The sequence below is a fragment of the Pseudorasbora parva genome, chromosome 12, assembly GCF_024679245.1.
Source record: "Pseudorasbora parva isolate DD20220531a chromosome 12, ASM2467924v1, whole genome shotgun sequence".
NCBI classification, from domain to species: Eukaryota; Metazoa; Chordata; class Actinopteri; order Cypriniformes; family Gobionidae; genus Pseudorasbora; species Pseudorasbora parva.
This window is the reverse complement of record NC_090183.1, coordinates 16,999,765-17,018,995: the sequence shown is the minus strand read 5'-3', so window position 1 is coordinate 17,018,995 and position 19,231 is coordinate 16,999,765. Positions and strand designations below refer to the sequence as shown.

Below are 19,231 nucleotides of genomic sequence, written 5' to 3'. Positions count from 1 at the left end.
ATGTATTTTTATTGGCTGAAGTGCCAAGCACAGGTTGTCCGGAAACGCCACGCTCCTTACCATTACGGGCTGAAGTCACATCTGTGGTGACTAGCAAGGGTTTATGATGTCCCCACCCCAGGAGGAAGCTTTTTGTAGTCCAAACCAGGCGTTTTTGTAGGCAATAAACTGCCATAACTTTAAAACACAATATCTCCATTTGCATTGAACTTTCAGTGCTGTAACTTTGCCAATACTGATTATGCTCAAGCAGCAACATTACACACTAACTAAAGTTAAAAAAGTGAAACCACATGCAACCACCCCCTTAAGAAAATTCTAACTTTCAAGAATGTTTGTGTCCTATCAGGTGAAGTACAGGACCCTTTGGACATTGGTCTGACTGAGGTTCCTCCCATAAGGAAGCCCACCAAAGACAGTCCATGGAAGGAGAGTGCTGTCCTTCAACACCGCCAGCAGCTGAAGACCAAGATGAGGTTCCACAAAGTAGAGGACCCTAAAGCGCCACATGCCAAACAGGTAGGTGATGAAAACTCTTAAATCATGTGGAAATGTTTATATTTGCCTAAAGTGTATATTTATTCGGAGTGGGATACTTAATTTATGCATTCTAATGTTGCTTTAGGTCTAAAGTCTAAATTTTTGGAAAAAAATTGGAACAACATGTTTTCTCCAGGTTTGGAACAGCTATGGCAGCTGTTCCAAACCTGGACAAAACATGTTGTTCCAATTGATGTATGCTTAAAAATTGTCTCTGAAGCTTATTTATCTTGGCTGATGGCCTTGACCACAATACAGTGACTGAATTTGAGCAATCTGCAGATTTTAAATGCACTGTAACTTGTGCAAAGAGCTTTTTTTCAGGCTCAGTACAAACATACACAGATGCTTTGCAGGTTGCATTCTCAGGTCTTATTACTTTGAATAAACCTAAAAAACGCACAGAAGCATTAGTAAGGTAAAATTAAGTCATTTCCACTTCATTAAATCATTGGCAGGAAAAAGTAGTTTTGACATCATTTTGATTTAAATTTAAGAAATTGATGTTAAATATGACTAGAATCTTAGCAGCCTGACCACTACTTATGTTCTATCCATAGAATGGATATTTTGGATAGAAGAGATATTTCCATTTCAGGTGTGATGATTCGTTGTGTATCATCTTGGCCTAATAAATAAATTATAGTGGGTGATAACTTGCTTGTTGAGAATCACACTTTATGAATACTGATATCATTCAAACATACAACAATCAGGAAAAACATTATGACCTAATTGTGTTGGTCCCCCTTTTGCTGCTAAAACAGCCGTGACACATCAAGGCATGGACCCCACTAGACCCCTGAAGGTGTGATGTGGTATCTGCCACAGAGATGTTAGCAGCAGATCCTTTAAATCAAGTTGTGAGGTGGGGCCTCCATGGGATCGGACTTGTTTGTTCAGCACATCCCACAGATGCTCAATTGGATTGAGATCTGGGGAATTTGGAGGCCAAGTCAACACCTCAAACTCTTGTTATGCTCCTAAAACCATTCCTGAACCCTTTTTGCTTTGTTTTTATTTTACATGCTGAATATCTATCCTGCTGAAAGAGGCCACAGACACCAGAGAATACCGTTTTCATTAAAGGGTGTACATGGTCTGCAACAATGCTTAGGTACTAGGTGGCACGTGTCAAAGTAACATCCACATGGATGGCAGGACCCAAGGTTTCCCAGCAAAACATTGCCCAAAGCATCACACTGACTGTTCTATGAAGTCCCTCCTTCAGAAACACGTAACGAGTTCTGATTGGGCCAGCGCTTTCCGTGTTGTGATTGGACAGCAGCTTAGCGCACTTTGCCCGGAAAGGTCCCGCCTCTTACCATAACGGGGAGATGGAAGCGCTGAATGTGCGCTCTTCTCCACGTGAGAGACCACGCCCCATATTTTGTGTGTACTTGTGGGCGGAGGGTTAGTCAACAAACGGTTCTAGTGACGTCATTCATGCAGGAAGTGCAGGGGTGTAGTCCAAATCGGCCGTTCGCTGTAGGCTTTGAAAGGGAACTTCTGTTAAATAAAATATCTTGCTTGGCATTGAACTTTGAGCTTTATAATTTTACAGGTATTATTTATGCTCTAACAGCAACATTTCACACTAACTAAAGTTTGAAAGATGGAATCGCGAAGAACAGGACCTTTAATTTATATTACTGTAAATCTCTTCCTATTGATGCAGTTATCTGATTTTAAAGGAAGGTAAGTAATAAGTTATATATAATGTAATGCCAATTAATAACATTTAATTGCTAACACTTATGACAAACTTTTGACTCTATATTTGTGACAATATCTAACAATTGACCATGCTTGAGTCATACCGACTTTAAAGCCGCACTTTGCTACTTTTGCTCTCGGGGTCCCCCTACAGTTTGGAAAAAATAATGTCCTCAACTATTGTCGTAAGATCTGTCATCCTACAACAGGGGATGCCATCGCGCGTGCATTTGTTGACATGACAACCCTGATAGCCCTGAATTAGTGATGCGTGGGTCGTCTCATAACCCGCGGACCCCGTATGTCTATTTAATGGTCGCGGGTGTGGGGCGGGTTGTAAAAATGGTGCGGTGCGGGCCAAATAACTTCATAAAAGTGGCGCCGCGGGTCGGTGCAGCACTAACAGTTCCCCTGAACACTGCAAGAGGAGTTCTTCTGGCGTCGCGTGTGAAATGTCTTCATCCCAGGTAACGTTACAGTCAGTGGCATATGTTTCAGCATGTCATATGAATATAATTTCATGGGTTTTATTTTTGTCAAACGCCAAATAATCACGATGCTCACGTTTACAAGCAAGCGTCATTATAGTAGTCTATTGGTTACCGTTTTACAGAATCTATATGATACTTCAGTTCAATGTTTAAGTGGTAGCTCACCGTAACAAGCAGGACAGCATCGGTCGGGCACGCCTCCTTCAGCTCACGCCGACGAGCAAACGCTGGTCCAGTGTTGATCCTCGTTCTGCCTTTAATCCCATCACTTTTTCGTTTCCTCTTATTGCTTTCCTCCAACAAAACCTTTTCTTTCTTATTTGTCTCTGCTGCTTCGGACATGACTATATTATCCGACGAACAAAGTTGGGCTCGCACGTCCGAATTTAAGGAAGTGTGGGTGTTGGTGGAAGTGACGTATATGCCGTAAAGCTGTCGAACTTTGTAGTTCTTTTTGTTCTTGGGTTACTACCCGAAACCCGAAGTTTAAAAGTACGATTAAAAACAAAACAGACCCCATCAGGCTATGGCAGACGTGTCAACGAATTAATTTATTCGTTCTGCAATGCATTCTGGGAGTACACTTCCTCAGCTCACAGATAGAATTATGTCAACACAACTCGAATGGTTTAAGAAGAACAACTTGATGCAATTAAGCTTGCTTAATTGAGTGTTAATTGCATTCATGCTAGGTGAACTACTAAAAATATGTTCACTTTACTTGAAGAAAACCTGGAAACTGATTGCACATAGTTTTTTAAGTTGCCATATCTGAAAATGACAGATTAAAACTATGCTGAGTATAATAGTATTAAAGATGTTTGCATAACATAATATAACACTGCTAGTTAAATGGAACGGAAGTATTCAAGTATTATTATGAATAAATCTCAAGTAAGATTAGTAAATATCTAGAGTATGTTAACTAGAATTGCCATTAAAATGACTTGATATGCAATACTTAATTCACTTGGGAGGTTTGATTCTTTACTTTTATCTGAATATTATATTAACTTCAGTTTTCCCTTTAAGTTTGCTTTGCAAAAATAAGGCAATCGGTTTCCAAACTTATTTTTCAGTAAACTGAACTTGTTAGAATTGACAGTGTTCCAATAGTGCATCCTGATGTCATGTGTTCCCCAGGTAAGCGACGCACACGCACCCGGCCATCCTAGTGATGTAAAAGAAAACATGATTCATCTAACCAGTAGCTTGACAAATCAGACCCACATCAAGATGTTTGGTCTGGAAACTCACCATTGACAGGGCTCAATCCGAGGGGCGGGATAAACGGTTGTCTTTCAAACTCCCTCTGCACGCGATAGGATAGTGCTACAGCCAACCAGAGTAACGAAGGTGAAACGGAGCTTGTTGGAAGATTAAACTTTCGCCGTATCCGGTCGGCAAAACTCCGAACACATCTTCCCTTCTTAAGAATGACTTCAGTGCCGTTCTTTTCTCAGAGAAAAGCTTAACTCCAAGTCTTCCAGAGTCGCAGTCAAAGCTGATTCGAAAGACCGCCATTCGCCAGTTTCTGTGTTTACTAGAAGCACGCAAGTGCAACTCGGCCGTCGTCATTATGGCCCCGCCCACCGACTCTATACACGATGTGATTGGCCCGACCAGAGTTTGGTGTTCACAGCTCAGAAGTGTATTGAGATTTGCTAGACGACACTCGCGGTTTCGATTTGCTGCCGCTAGGGTGCGTCTAGATTTCTGGGCTATCTAACTAGGGCCCCTTCCTCCATTGCTCTGTGGTCCAGTTCTGATGCTCACGTGTTCACTGTTGGCGCTTTTGGCAGTGGATATGGGGTCAGCCTGACTGGTCTGCGGCTATGCAGCCCCTTATGCAATAAACTGCACTGCATTATGTATTCTGACACCTTTCTATCAGAACCAGCATTAACTTCTTGAGCAATCTGAGCTAGTAGCTTGTCTATTTGATTGGACCATACAGGCCTGCATTCACTTCCCAAAATGTTCACTTGCTGCCTAATATATCCCACCAACAGGCGCTGTGATGAAGAGATAATCAGTGTTATTCAATTAAATGAAGTTCCACAATCCCTGACATGTTATGCCTGATCGGTGTATCTTCTAAATATTCTAAACAATTTCAAGACATCATGCTGTTATTGCACACTTCCATTCAAAAACTAATATTCAAAAACATTTATATGCATATTATAGAGCCAGTGTCAGCAGGAGCTGGACCAGGTGCTGGAAAGAATCTCAAAAATACCCTTCAGAGATAACAGGGGTCCCCTGGAGGACCTTTATTCCCTGCACATACCCAACTGTGACAAGAGGGGGCAGTACAACCTGAAACAGGTATTTCATTCCCTTTCAAAGCAATGTTAAAAGCAACACATTTTTGTAGATTTGGATATTTGACATGAAATAAATGTGACTTGCTGTAATCCACATAAACCTATTTTAATAAGCCTTGTGGTAATTCTTTGATAATTATTGTGCATGCAGGCAGCTTTTAAAGCCTGATATTAGTTGATAGATTACATGGAATATTTGTTCCCTTTTAAGATGTATTTCACATGGCAGGTTCATTTGCCATAACCTAGCGAGATCAAAAATAATTATAAAGAAATGTTACTTTTAAATTCATATACATTTAAATAGGCTCCAAAAATAAATTCAGGAGGACCTTGTTTATCTAATCGTATTAACCTAATTGTCAACCAAACTTATTCACTCCGGTGACAGTTTATCTGGCATCCCTCCTTCTCCCCACCTCCATTTTTGTTTTTTGTTTTAATCTTGAGGCTTCATTGTCTTATTAAACTTAAGGCTTCAGTCCCACCTTAACTGATGGTGTGCCCATTTTTTCCCCCTTTATCAAGCTCTAAAATTATATGAATGAAACTTTCCTCATTCACGTCCTTTGTAAGTGCTTATTAAGAGAAAATACATAAAATGTATTTTAATGTCTTTGTGTTAATCAAACTTTTGCCACAAATGCTATCAACTGAGCTTAAAGTCTCTTGTTGATTTTTGTTCTAAAAACCTATTTGGACTCTTTCGTCTGTTTCAGTGTAAGATGTCAGTGAATGGGCATCGTGGTGAGTGCTGGTGTGTGAATCCACACACAGGAAAACCCATTCCCACCTCTCCACTGATAAGGGGTGATCCCAACTGCAACCAGTACCTTGATGGCCTAGAGATAGATCCCTCTGTGGACCCTCAAAACTAAAAATATCCTGAACCATCCCATCCCCTCCCATCTTGACCTTCAAGCCTACACACCCACAACCAAGCCCCCCAAAGAGTCAGTGTTTTACACTCTCTAAACAAGCTACAAATATACCTTGTGTGTTTATACATTTTTGTGCTTGTAGATTTGAAATGGTTTGAAACAGTATTGTTACAGTTAAAGTACTGATATAACATAAAGTATGATTGTACTTAAATTAAATCCAAGTCATGACATATGACCAGCGAACGGATGTTAGCAGACTGATAATACTAATTTTCTGTAGGAAATAAACTAGAAATGTAAAATTATCTTTAACACTTTTACATACTTAGTATGTATCTTGTGCTAATCATGATGTGTACGGTTGTATTTCTCTCATTATGTTGCTGGTGCTATTCGTTTCAACTCGTTACACTTATTTTAATAGGTTGCTACCCTCTCATGAGGAAATGCTAGGGTAAGTTTTTTTTTTTTTTTTACAGGATATGACATTGTTAGTTTTGACAAACACACTTAAGCGTTACATTAAGGAGAACTCGTTTCTTACCTTAAATGAGTTTAAACCAAATATGTGGGGCTGCTTATGAAGTCTTAATCTTTTGTCTTAAAAAACCTAAAAGTTATCTGTTTAATTTGTATGTGAATGCATAGGGGGTATTCAAACTATTTAGTACTAGAGCTGCATCTGAAATCGAATTAATTACTTCACAACCGCTTAAAAAGTGTTAGTATGAGTGTTGCAAGTATGAAAATAATCTGGATGTACTACATTCACCATGTTGCCATTATCATGTGACCTACAAGTGTCAGTTGCGTCATCACAGTCAATTACAAATCCTCTCATATGTGGCCTCACGTCATAGTAAAGTCTCAATTGTTTGCCCACTTCAGAATCTTGCCGGAAATAGTAGGTCATCCAGTAACTTTTTACCTACTCTTGAGTACTTTGAATTCAGACATACTTTAGTCACACACTGTTTTTGGCCTACCATACAGTAAATAAGTATGCTATTTCGGATGCAGTACAAGACTACGCAATTTATTCTAATGCAGTCGATGTTCTGTTACAATTGCATGTAACTACTGACATCTGGTGGTCACACTAAGGAAGAGAAAACATAATTATAACACTGCACAAAAACTCTTTAATACAGAGATATAATACAGAGAGCTGTTCACTAACTGTTTTAACTTAACATTGTGATTTACTTTGTGCAGATTTTATACACAATTCAGCCTTTCTGTTAGGTGTCATTGTCACTTTCTGTTTTGGACCCTACGTTTTACATGTACACAAATAAAGAAGTATATTCCAAGGTATTATTTGGAGCAAGAAACTGAATGAATAATCACCTCTCATATATTTTTTCCCCCTGAAAAATGACGAAAGACATGTGTACTAAAACTGTAATATATAAAAAAAAAAAAAAGAAAATATTGATGCACCAATGAAATATTTGAAATGACTCCTCTCAGTGTGGCTCATCTCAAATTATATTTGATTAGTACAGCAAACAAAATAAAAACAGAGTCTCTATTCTTGTATCTGAATATCTTTATATTTATATATTTATTAAATAAATGTTCTGTCTTTACAAAAGAGACCAGAATAAGAGTACATAAATTACATGGCGAATAAATATTGCACACAGATATTTAGATGTCATACCAATTAAACCACCCATATTACTTGATTTGGGCTCAACAAGAGGTATTAAAAGTTATTAAATTAAAAAGAATTAGAAAGTTCAACTGAAAAAGTCAATCCATTATTAGATAGGCACCTTACAAAACTTGTCACACTAGTGTGCGCCGTATTTTTATCTTGTTACAATGAGCCCAACCTCCCCCCATGGAGTGGTATTGTTCAGAATTCTTTCCATGTTACTCAATAGTAAGAAGAGGGATATTTAAAAAAAAATTACAGAACCACTTATGTGCCCAGAAACTTAAATAGGCTAAAATAAACTGTGAGTCAATCTGGTTTACTTCTGTTGCTGAGGCTGCAATTCTACAATCAGGGAACAATTCTGAAATCATCTCATTAGCTCAAAAGAACATCTATTTTATACCATTAGAAGGAAACCTGGTTGCACCAAATTCAATTCTGTGGGTCAAAACCTAATAGTACCTTTGGTATTGTACTACTATGGCATTTTCCTAATGCAAATAATCTCAATTTGCCTGCTTTTTAAGAACATTGAATTTGCTTTTTCGAATCTACACTCCTGCAAACTAAAGGTCAGCATTTTCAGTGTTTGTGTTTTGCCTTTGTGGCCCCTTTGATGCCTTTGATGTAAATCAGTATTCAAATATTTGAGTAGAAAAAGGCACTGAAATTTCCATAAGAACCCAAGGACCCTGATCTGTTAAAGTTTGAAAAACTAGAAAATGGCTGGTTGGTTTGTCACCATTGTGCATTCAAATGGTGAGTCTTTCTCTTTCTATTCATATAAACCGCATGTGTCTAAGATTAAGATGTTGTGCTTAAATAGGCTTTTTTTCTTTGTTTTACAGTGCAGAAACAGTGCTTATTAGGAGGTTATATTTTTCCTATGTTGTTCAGGTTTGCAAAACAATGTGGCAAGAAAATAAACTAATTTCCTGAAACCTTTGAAAAGGGTTCTACAAAAAAACTAAAAAAAAAACAGAGTCTGAGAAGACTATACAAGTACTCTTCAGTGAGTAAGTGCTGTGCCATGGACAAAAGCTTAAAGTCATATGAAACAGTAATATTAAAGGGAAAGTTCACGTTTCATCATTCACTCACCTTGTCATTTCAAATGTGTATGCATTTCTTTCTTCTGTGGGACACAAAATAATAATGTGTTTTTTTTTGTTCATACAGTACAATGAAAGAAAATAGAGTCCAGTGTTGTCTTTGACCCCATTGACTTTCATTGTTTGGGCAAAAACTGAACAAAAATTGTATTTTGTGTTCCATAAAAGAAAGTGTGTCATATAGGTTTGAACTGACATGAAGGTGAGAAAATTATGACATAATTATAGTTTTTGTGTGAACTATCTCCTAAAGCTCTTTAAGCTCATAAGACTTTCTAAGGTGTCTATGTCATAAGATACAGTGGAAACTAGTCCATGACTCCCAAATGATACTTGATAGATCCCACCAACCCATGAAGATCAAAGAGGACAATTGCAGGATTCAATAACTGGTACTTGTATTGTGCTTTAAAAGAGACTATGGATTTTCCACAAATAAATGTCAGACTCTTTAAGATTTAGATTATAAATAATTGGCAATCATATAGTATGGTAGATGAGAGTGAGTGAGTGATGTTGTTGTTACGTGACCAAATTTAAGTTTTCTCATTCGTTGTTGTTGCCGTTGCTTTCAAGATCTTTACACTGGATGTTGCCTCCATTAAAATCAGTGCCCGGCATTTGAACTCCATGCTTATCTACGCACCAGCAGATGCCCCGCTTGCGCCCCCTGGAGGGTTTACACTGTAATCGAAAATGAACAAAGCAAAGTAAGCAAAGTAATTTGACCATACCCTCAGCCAGCAATGTGTTTATAGGAAAGAAAACTTTCCGACAACTAAGCTTGCCAGTATTTGACATCTATAAACATGCTGAAGTGCAAAACTAACCTGTTTGCGCTTGAAGAAGCCTTTCTTATCACAGTTAGGTAGGTACAGAGAAAGAGCCATGACTCTGGTGTCCTTCATCTGCTGAATAATTCCATCCAGCTTTCTTCGGCATGGACCCTGCAGTTAGCACACACATCATTAACAGAAGAGTCTGGAAAATGTCTCAGGCATTTATAGAAACGGTACAATAACACAAACACTATGAAAACATTACAGGCTTTTTGCCTCTGACATCAGATGAAAGTTGGTTAAAAAAACCTTACAATGTCAGACTGATGTTTGTCCATTCCGAAGACTGGGTAGTCTATATGGCCCCTTGTCCTGAGTTTAGCCTGCTGTCTCTTCCTATCATTTTGCATGGCCTGAGCCTTCTTGCTGTTAATGTGGCCCCGTTGGAATAATGGAACCTTAGCCTGGGGAAGCAGATCCTCCGTCATCTCTGTGACCAGGGCGTCTTCACGTGACTCTTGATCTAAGAAAATGACAATAGTCAGATAGATTGGCATACTGAGATTTGCATTGTTCACGTAACAAATTCAGGGTTGCTCGTAATGTCAAGACGCCTGTATGCCAGTCACAAAACCATAAAGATCTGCAATCTAAGGCCACAATGTATTGGTTTGCTTAGAGTGGATTATATTAAAGGTGCACTATGTAGTATTTTTGCAGCAAAATATCCAAAAACCACTATAGGCCGGTGTTATATATTTTGTTCAGTTGAGTACTTACAATATCCCAAATGTTTCCAACTATTTGTAAATTGTGAGAAAATTGCTATTTTAACCAAGGACCCGGGACGTGTCAGCATAGCGTTTGAGGGAGTCGCCTGTCAATTGCGTCATATCTGCGTTACCCTCGGTTTTATTTGGCAGAAGCATTTTACTCTTTACATTTATGCATTTAGCAGATGCTTTTATCCAAAGTATACTCTTAGCAGTGTGAACATATCACAGTAGCGCCGAGCGAACGCACAGAGTAACGTCACTTAAATGTATGTAATATGATAAACAGAGCTGCTTTACCTTATAATCATGACCGGAAAAGCGGAAGTGCGGGCGCCCGGGCGACTCTGTCCCATCATAATAAAAGTCCTGGTGCTCGCGAGGTGGGAATTTGTGTAACAATCGCTCCAGCGGCTGTTCTCAGCTCCACAACACTCAGTCCTGCTCTGCTTCACACTACAGTAACGTTAATAACCGCATCCATGAACGTGATTTCTGCCCGTGTCCTATTTTCCACCGGCTGTGAGGTGAAGACCACATGTCCCAAGATACTGCGCTCAAACTTGGCATCATCAAACTACACCTTTGTTTAGAATAGGCGACCTCTAGTGGACAGAAAGTTGCATAGTGCACCTTTAAGTATTTTAAGTATACTTGGCTTGTAGTTGTGTTTACTTTTTTATTAAGTATAAAATACTTTTTTCACATGGTTTTTCATACTTATAAACGTATATTGTTTGAAAATATTGATTTATAAAGAAAATCTGAATTGTTGTGAAGGCTAGTCCACTGGTTGTGTTCACAGGAATTTACTTCAAATCAGTAACGGACATGTACATGCAGACATGTACATTTTACTTTAAGCTATACTATGCAACTTTTCCATCCGTTAGAGGGTGCCTATTCAAAACAAAGGTGTAGTTTGATGACGCCAGGTTTGAGCTCAGAATCTTGGGACATGTGGTCTCCACCTCACAGCCGGTGAAAAAAGAATCGGGCTAGGACTCAGGCAGAAATTATGTTCATGGACGCAATTATTAACGTTACTGTAGTTTTAAGCAGAACAGGACCGAATGTTGAGGAGCTGAGCAAGGCAGCTGGAGTGATTTTTGCGCAACACACGGCTCTCAAGCAGTGGGACTTTTATTATGACGGCACACAGTCACCGGCACCATTTCTGCCGGCACCATTTTCGGGTCATAAGTATGAGGTAATGCAGCTCTGTTTATCATATCAGATACATTTAAGTGTGTTTAAAATGATGTTATGGCGTTACTCTGTGCCTTCACTCAGTGGCTGCTGTGACATGTTGCACACTGCTAAGAGTAAAGCGTTTCTGCCAAATAAAACAGAAAACCAAGGGAAACGCAGATATGACGCAATTGACAGGCGACTTCCTCAGACGTCCTGGTTCTTTGGTTAAAATAGCAATTTTCTTACAATTAACAAACAGTTGGAAACATCTGAGATATTGTAAGAACTCAACTGAACAAAATATATAACACTGACCTGGTGGTTTTTGGATGTTTTACTGCAAAAATCCTACATAGTGCACCTTTAAGCGATTAGCGATTAAAAAAGCCCTGCCGGTGATTCCGGAATTACCCAATGTTTTCACATGAACGCATCCCTATTATATAGAAGTTTTGGATGAATATTTTGGTGGGGATGCAGATGAGCCATGGCTGCTTCAAATCTACTTTTCTCTTTCCCCGCCACTGACTGAATTTTCAGACTATCCATGTTTTCACAGTTACGTATATGGTGCTATTACGTATGGTATCTCTGAATCAAAACACAGCAGAAGAAGCAGAAACAACTGATAGAAGATCGTTTACGCAAATGTGAAATAACATAATCCTTAAACATTAAACAGCATGCAAGTTCAAAACTCCCTAACGTTACCGGATGAAATTTCGACCCAGGAAAGCTTTCGGGGTGTTGATAGAATCAGTCTACTCCATCTATGTTTTGATCATCATTCTGAATCTTATCTGGACGTAATCTCTGACAAAAATACAAATTTCTTAGATTGTTGTTTAAAATGTTGTTGTTGTTTTTTGTTTTTTATGAAACGTACCCAATACCCACATTTAAGTGTTGATAAGAATGGATGAATGAAGCAAGAATAAAATGTTTTTAAAATGAAAAGAGTTCAAGGTGGAATAAGTGTTATTTCAAAACCGTTTTAGAAAAAGGACTCGGGCCAAGTGGAATAACAAACTTGTAGCCAATCAGCAGGTAAGGGGCGTGTCTATGGTGAGAAGAGAGGCCCAGTGCATGTCATTATTCAAAACACACGAGTCACACAGGATGGACATTAGCCAAGAAAGAACTAATATATGCTGGCTTGTGCTTGACTATACTCATGTGTCATGTTCGCTTGTTTGTCAATTTGCGATCGTATTGTGGCTCACTTCAATGATGATAAAGACCCGTTCATTTCCACACTGTATGGAGCATCTAAAGCCCCTCAGTCTTTCAAGGTTTCAAGCGTCATTTTACAAAATGTGTTCGACAGGTAAGATACTATACTCCTAAAATACAGGTATGTTTGTTTCCTCTTTACATCTATAATTCCCATCCGGTCATAATTGTAATATATGTCGACTATCGAGCTTGTATAGCCTACTAACTTTATCGAGTTGTTCATGAGAACTGTTTGTGTTTTGTGATCGCTATAACTCTAATCTTGTCATAATTGTAATATGTCGTTATCTGGACTGTCAGCTCGTGTTCTATCGAGTTGTTCATGAGAACGGTTTGTGTTTTTGTGATCGCCATAACTCTAATCTTGTCATAATTGTAATATGTTGTTAGCTGGACTGTCGGCTCGTGTACTATTTGTTCATGAGAACGGTTTGTATTTTTATGATGGAAGGGGTGACTTTTTCATTGAATATTCGACCTGGATTAGTAACACACAGATTCTGCCATAGTCGTTACCTGGGTTACGTATGTGTGGGGCGGAGCTATCAATATAGGGCCGAGACCCTTTTGGGGGTAGGGGCGTGTTTGTTTTGGTGATTTAAAATAACAACAACGGTTACCAAATATCACTTATCCCACCTTTTAAGTACAGTTAAAGGTATATTACAACTATGTAAAATTAATACCTAAATAGGAACATAGTTGTAACACTAATGGTCCAAAAAAAGACACTGATGAAGATTCAATAACAGCATGAACGTGTAAGCAGGAAAAAAACGCATGAATTCCGATATCCTCAGATCGGACTCAGGCCTCACTCATTTGTGGTAATAAATCCGTAAATATATGATTCGGATGCGTGCATTTGCGTCTGCCATGTAAGTGGTCAAATCGGATATTCCCCAGTAAATGCGAGTCGTACGTCATTGAAAAAAGGACGGAGGCGAATGACGTCAACTCAGGTGGACACAAACTGCAATCAAGGGCCAGTGTTGCAAAGTCCACGGTTTTCATGTGGAATTGGGCTACTTTAACACAGTTTTGAGTTGCAATTGGACGGGTTTTGTTGTGGAACCCTGGCAACCCTGTCAAGAGCTCTCCTCTTGTTCTCCGCCTTACAAGAGAAATGTTTTGCCGACCTTTAAAGATGTGTGGAACAGTGCAGACAGCATTGTGCAATCATTGTGCAATCATTTTGTCTGCGTCCATTGCATATCGCGCTGTTTTACTTCCTTTCACAGGTTAAGAACGTCTTGGGCTGTTTTGCCAGTGTACAATGTAAATGCAAATATTGGATACGGGTCGCTTTTGAAAAGATGATGTAAGCGGGTCGTCAAAAAAATCGTATATAGTCACCAAATCGGAATTGTGCATCAAGACCTGAAGTGTAAATGCAGCCCTAGTGTCAAAACAAAGTTTTGAAAAGGAGGAACTTAAATACACGGATGATAAACTCAAATGACAAACAGCTGTGATGATTATTTAGTGTCCATGGTTACTGATGAGTGGTGGGAAAACAGAACAAAGAAATGTGATGAATGAAAACAAACTGAAAGTCCATGATAATGAAACTAAACTGGACAGGACTTGTGACAATGGTAGTTTACTTAAAAGTGCAAATATAATATGTAAATGTTAAACTATGTCATGTTCACTTAAAGCAAACTTACAAGAATACTAGTAGTTTACTGAGTATACTTCAAAGTGAACTAAATATATATATATATATAAACTAAAATGTGCTACAAGTAGTGTAAACTATCAGTATACCTATAAGTACAACTTTGTTCTAAACTAGTTGTGCATTTAAAGTTTACTACAGTTACATTTAAAGTATACTTAAAAGTAATGGCCTACTTTTATACACTAAAAAGTGGGCCAATTTAGTCCCAAGTAGTATTGAAACTTACAAGTATATTTCTAGTACATTGATATTAGTATACTTACTACGTAAAGTATACTTCAAAATATACTTGAACTTTACGCAAGTATACCTAATAAAATTAACTTGAAGTAGACCTATAAATATTTTTTGTAAGGGTTATTTACATTGAGAATTCAGCGGATCAGTTTATTTGTGCATTCGGTCCATTGACTTTAATGGAGGCATCTGACCGCAAGCCAGAACTCTTCAGAAGAGACATCAGATCAACAGATAATTTTTAGCTGTTGGTTTTATCCAGGTCTGTGAAAACCTATCATGAAAGTTTTGGAAGTTCAAATCAAACACGACAATAAGTCCTCAACAGTTTGAACTCAACCACCAGCTCTTTCTTTTAATTGAAAGCAGAGATGCCAGATGCCAACTCTCTTCTTCTCCCTTACACGTCACTGCATTGCCCAGCTGTACCGTGAGTAATCAGATTCAAGGGCTTGACCCCTTCCTCGCCCCTCTGCGTCTTCTGTGGAGAAGCTAAGCGGCCAGGGTCACAACAGATGAGCAAATCTCCCAAGCCATTTGTGACGACATCACTGACAAATCAGAGAAAAGGCCTCAGCAAAGCTTTGAAATCATTGAATAAATCAACAGTGCTTACGCATTCTTAATCTGTTGTTTTATCATCTGCCAAGCATTAGTTAACCGGATGTTATTTTTCATGAATATTATGTTTTATTTTAGTGATGTTACAAGTGCTCTCCCATGTTCCCTAATCTGGTGTTCTTGTTCTGGGAATGCATGCTAATCTGATATCTGTGCAGCCCTGAGAGTGGATGTGCTCATTCTTTCTCTCTGCTTTGTCATCTAAGTTTCTTCTGTTACATGTTACCATGCTTTTTATGACTAAAATCTAATTTCTACAGTAAAAAGTTGGCAACAAGTGTGAACTTGGACCAGAAAGCCCACATATTCGCACACATATTTGTGGCAATAGGCAATAGGGTCAAAATTACATATTTTTATCCCAAAAATCATGAGGATATTAATTATGTTCCATTAAGATATTTAGTAAATTTTCTGCCATTAATATATATAAATATATATATATATATATATATATATATATATATATATATATATATATATATATATATATATATATATATATATATATATATATATATATATATAGTAGTAGTAGTAGTAGTAGTAGTAGTAGTAATATGCGTTGCTAAGGATTTAATTTGGACAATTTGTAGAGATTTTCTCAATATTACGCTTTTTTTGCATCCTCAGATTCCAGTTTGTCTTTGTATCTCAGCCAAATATCAGCCTATCCTAACAAACCATGCATCACTGGAAAGCTTTTTTATTCAGCTTTCAGATTATGTATAAATATTAATAATATTAATATTTCCAGGGTCACAAATGGGTGCATTTACACAAACTGTTTAATACAGAGCCAAAGGTTATTGTGGCCACAAATTAATAAATCAATCCTACAATTTATTAATATGTGAACCTGTTTTGTTAAGTGTTGCCTAATTTTAACTTAAACTGTGACATCTCATTCATTTATACGTTTTAGCAAATTGTGACTATGTTGTTCTTTCTTCAGTTCATGCCCTGAAAATTTGCATTGTCCTTCTACTGTGTCTGGTGATGAGACACATCTATGAGTGCTTTCATAGGCAGACAGTTTGCAAGATAAATGAGTTTTATTTAGAATTGGGAAACAATTCCATATGCATGGTTTGAGTTTTCACAACCCAAAACAACTCAATCAAACTGTCTCTGTGTATATATAAGTGGCCATAGATGCGTCTTATCGTGCATATTGCAAATTCTTTCATATTACAAGATTTTTTTATAGACCTGACACAATATGAATAAAAATATACTAGGTGGGTCAGATCTTTTTACACCATTGCATCTTTACACAGAATTCGGAGGTTGCATAGAGTCTTCTTAAAACAGCCTTAACTCAGGTGTGTAAACCTTAGCTTTCTTTTTAAAATCCCATTCTTCAAGTGGTTCTCAAAATCCATTCCCAATTCTTCCATTCCATGCTAAAAAGATTTGATGATGGAAAGATGATGATCTGAAGAAATAGCTGCAGCAGCTGTTTTCAGTAAATGTGATGAGATCGCATAATCACAGTTTTAAGGGTGCTGACAGCTGACTTAATCGCAGATTTTTGCAAAGAAAGGCAGGGGAGGCTAAAGCCTGTGAAAGGCAGAGAGATAAAGAGGATGACAGAGAGATAGATCTGCGGGTGTGTGGGTGGGGGTTGCTAGGAAAGAATTTGATTTGAATACCAATTCTGTACTCAATAAATGAAACAAACTCATCAAGGTAATATATAATAAATCCTATAAGATCTTCTGCTATAGATGTTCTGACCTAGATAATTCACCATAGGTAGGTAGGTAGGTAGGTAGGTAGGTAGATAGATAGATAGATAGATAGATAGATAGATAGATAGATAGATAGATAGATAGATAGATAGATAGATAGATAGATAGATAGATAGATAGATAGATAGATAGATAGATAGATAGATAGATAGATAGATAGATAGAAAGATAGATAGATCTAATGCATGTCATTAAAACTTACCCTTTATATGAAGTGGTGGTTTATAAAGACCTAGTTTCTCGTTCATGCAAACTCCTTTGCCATAAAGCAGAGCGTGTAACGGCTTTTCCTCTCCGCTCCGAGGCAGGCAGCGCAGTCCCTGTCCACATGTCCCCGTGTAGACTCCACACGCCTGCCCCTCGGTCAGCGCGCAGGTCAAGCAGCATCCGCAGCCGGGCTCCTTCACTACCTGACACCCCATCCGCACCGGTGGACACATGGACAGCGCCTTCTGATCGCACGGCTCACAGGGCACGTACGAGGCAGAAAAGCCGGGTAGACCCCATACAAATGTCATCAGAGTACACAAACTTAACAGCATGGTCCTACTGTAGAAAAACCTTTCCACTAGCCTTGAATTAGTCGATTTCGTCTAAGATGTCCGAGAGCGAAAGTAGCGTCCGGTTAGGGGAGTGTTTCGGTGTTTAAAAATAGCAATTATCAATCCTCTCACCTCTTGGTAGAAGAATCCAATGGCTCATACATGAGGCTGTAATTAAAAGGCAATGTCCTGAGATTAAATGGGATGGAATTCGGGGGGAAAGCGCAGACCTCAAAAATACGTGTAGCCTAGTCAACACGTTCACCTCTGTATTCAAAAAGGAAATCAATATGTGCCGGTCCTATTAGAGGTCCTGCAGCTTAATCAAACGAAGAGTGGTCACCCCGGAGAGCTGCTGTCTGTCAGTATGAGGCTCTGCTCACGTTAACCGCGGAGGAGGGAGGCGCACTTCATTTCATTTAAAGGTTCTGGTCCTTCTTGGGCGGATCCCGGAGTGATGCTGTGCTATTCGGTAGGTTTAGATTATGTGAAAGATAATTGAAGACTACAAAGATGACATAAAAGTATGACGTAAAATTAGGAATTACTTTAAATGTAATGTTTACTTTTTGTCTTAGAAAAAGTTTAAAGTTAACTATTTTTTAAAATCTTTTTATTGTTTATATATAATTGATTCAATCATTTTTATTTTATTTTTATTGTTTATTTTGTTTGTTTTGTTTTTTTTAAAACCGTGTGCCAATGTAGCCTAATCTTTACTCAAAATTGCCTACAACTAAAAATCAGGAGCGATTTAAAATTCGCCAAATTACTGGCAAAATGGATTAAATCCCCAATCTCATTTACGCTGTTATTATTTCCTTTAAATGTTTTTTTTTTTTTTTTTTTTTTTTTTTGCATGTGTGTGTTATTACTATCTTGTTTACAATATGCTGCTCTTGGTTTTATTGTTAATGAAGCTTAGTGACGGTGACAATGAAGTTATGAGACTGAGGTATAGTTTGTTTATAGACAATGTTTAGCTTTTTACTTCTGCTGATGATCATTCTGAAAAAATTGTGTAAGATTCATAAGATTTTTTTAGTCACTAATCTAAAAACCAATGGACCAACTTCTGAATTGGCCTACGAAAATAAGTAATTAGGCCTACTGCAGCACTCTGTAACTTCCTCTCCTACTTTCTTCCCTAATGACATTTATAGGGTGGGCTTGACAACCTGTCACTCACAGGAGATCACAGCAACAGAAAAAATGACAATGATCCAACAATCCAATCAAGTCCTGATAGACAATTTCAAGTCCTGCCCTTCATATTTTCTTGTTTGTGAAGCCATTTCATTTAAATATTCTTAGGGAAAAAATGAAACTTAATTTCATGTTGAATTTAAAGTCTTGATGTTGCTGACAAATTGGTCATTTTCAGGTCGGTGTACGTTTTGAGCTTTTGTTTTTCGAAGTAAAAAATATAATAATGATAAGCAAATGAATATTATTTGATATTAAATGTATTTGACAAATTTTATGTTCACTTGTAAAAATTAATTGTATGCTAAAGTAGGTTGACTTATCAACAAATTTTTTCTTATGACCAGTGTCTCTGTTTTTTCTGTAACAGTTTAACTTGCTGAATAAACAGACTGTATTAAAATAAAAAGCAACAATCATAAAATGAAACAGTGGGCTATATAAATGAAGGATTATGATGAACTAA

The 19,231-nt window shown here is 37.9% G+C and overlaps 2 protein-coding genes across 2 annotated transcripts in view; one reads left to right on the top strand and one right to left on the bottom strand.

Moving 5' to 3' along the window:
• Positions 1 to 7,278, top strand: part of igfbp2a (insulin-like growth factor binding protein 2a) — a 42,007-nt gene extending 34,729 nt beyond the window's left edge. The window contains exons 2-4 of the mRNA XM_067459363.1: positions 350 to 519; positions 4,938 to 5,078; positions 5,797 to 7,278. Coding sequence (XP_067315464.1) covers positions 350 to 519; positions 4,938 to 5,078; positions 5,797 to 5,955 — 470 coding nt within the window. The 3' untranslated portion in view covers positions 5,956 to 7,278. The remainder of the gene's footprint in view (positions 1 to 349; positions 520 to 4,937; positions 5,079 to 5,796) is intronic.
• Positions 7,081 to 18,044, bottom strand: igfbp5a (insulin-like growth factor binding protein 5a). Its single transcript, XM_067459364.1, has 4 exons — positions 17,220 to 18,044; positions 9,833 to 10,041; positions 9,570 to 9,686; positions 7,081 to 9,423 (listed from the first exon to the last, which is right to left on the bottom strand). Exons 1-4 carry the CDS (start codon positions 17,557 to 17,559, stop codon positions 9,286 to 9,288), a joined length of 804 nt encoding a protein of 267 aa, XP_067315465.1. The 5' UTR covers positions 17,560 to 18,044; the 3' UTR covers positions 7,081 to 9,285.
• Positions 18,045 to 19,231: the final 1,187 nt, after the last annotated feature.

Bases quoted from the DNA above. Each gene is read 5' to 3' on its own strand.
- igfbp5a (XM_067459364.1), bottom strand. From the start codon at position 17,559: ATGCTGTTAAGTTTGTGTACTCTGATGACATTTGTATGGGGTCTACCC. The intron at 9,687-9,832 runs GTAAGGTTTTTT...TGCTAACTGCAG, and splicing joins ACAAACATCAGTCTGACATT to GGTCCATGCCGAAGAAAGCT. The intron at 9,424-9,569 runs GTTAGTTTTGCA...TTTCGATTACAG, and splicing joins GCTTCTTCAAGCGCAAACAG to TGTAAACCCTCCAGGGGGCG.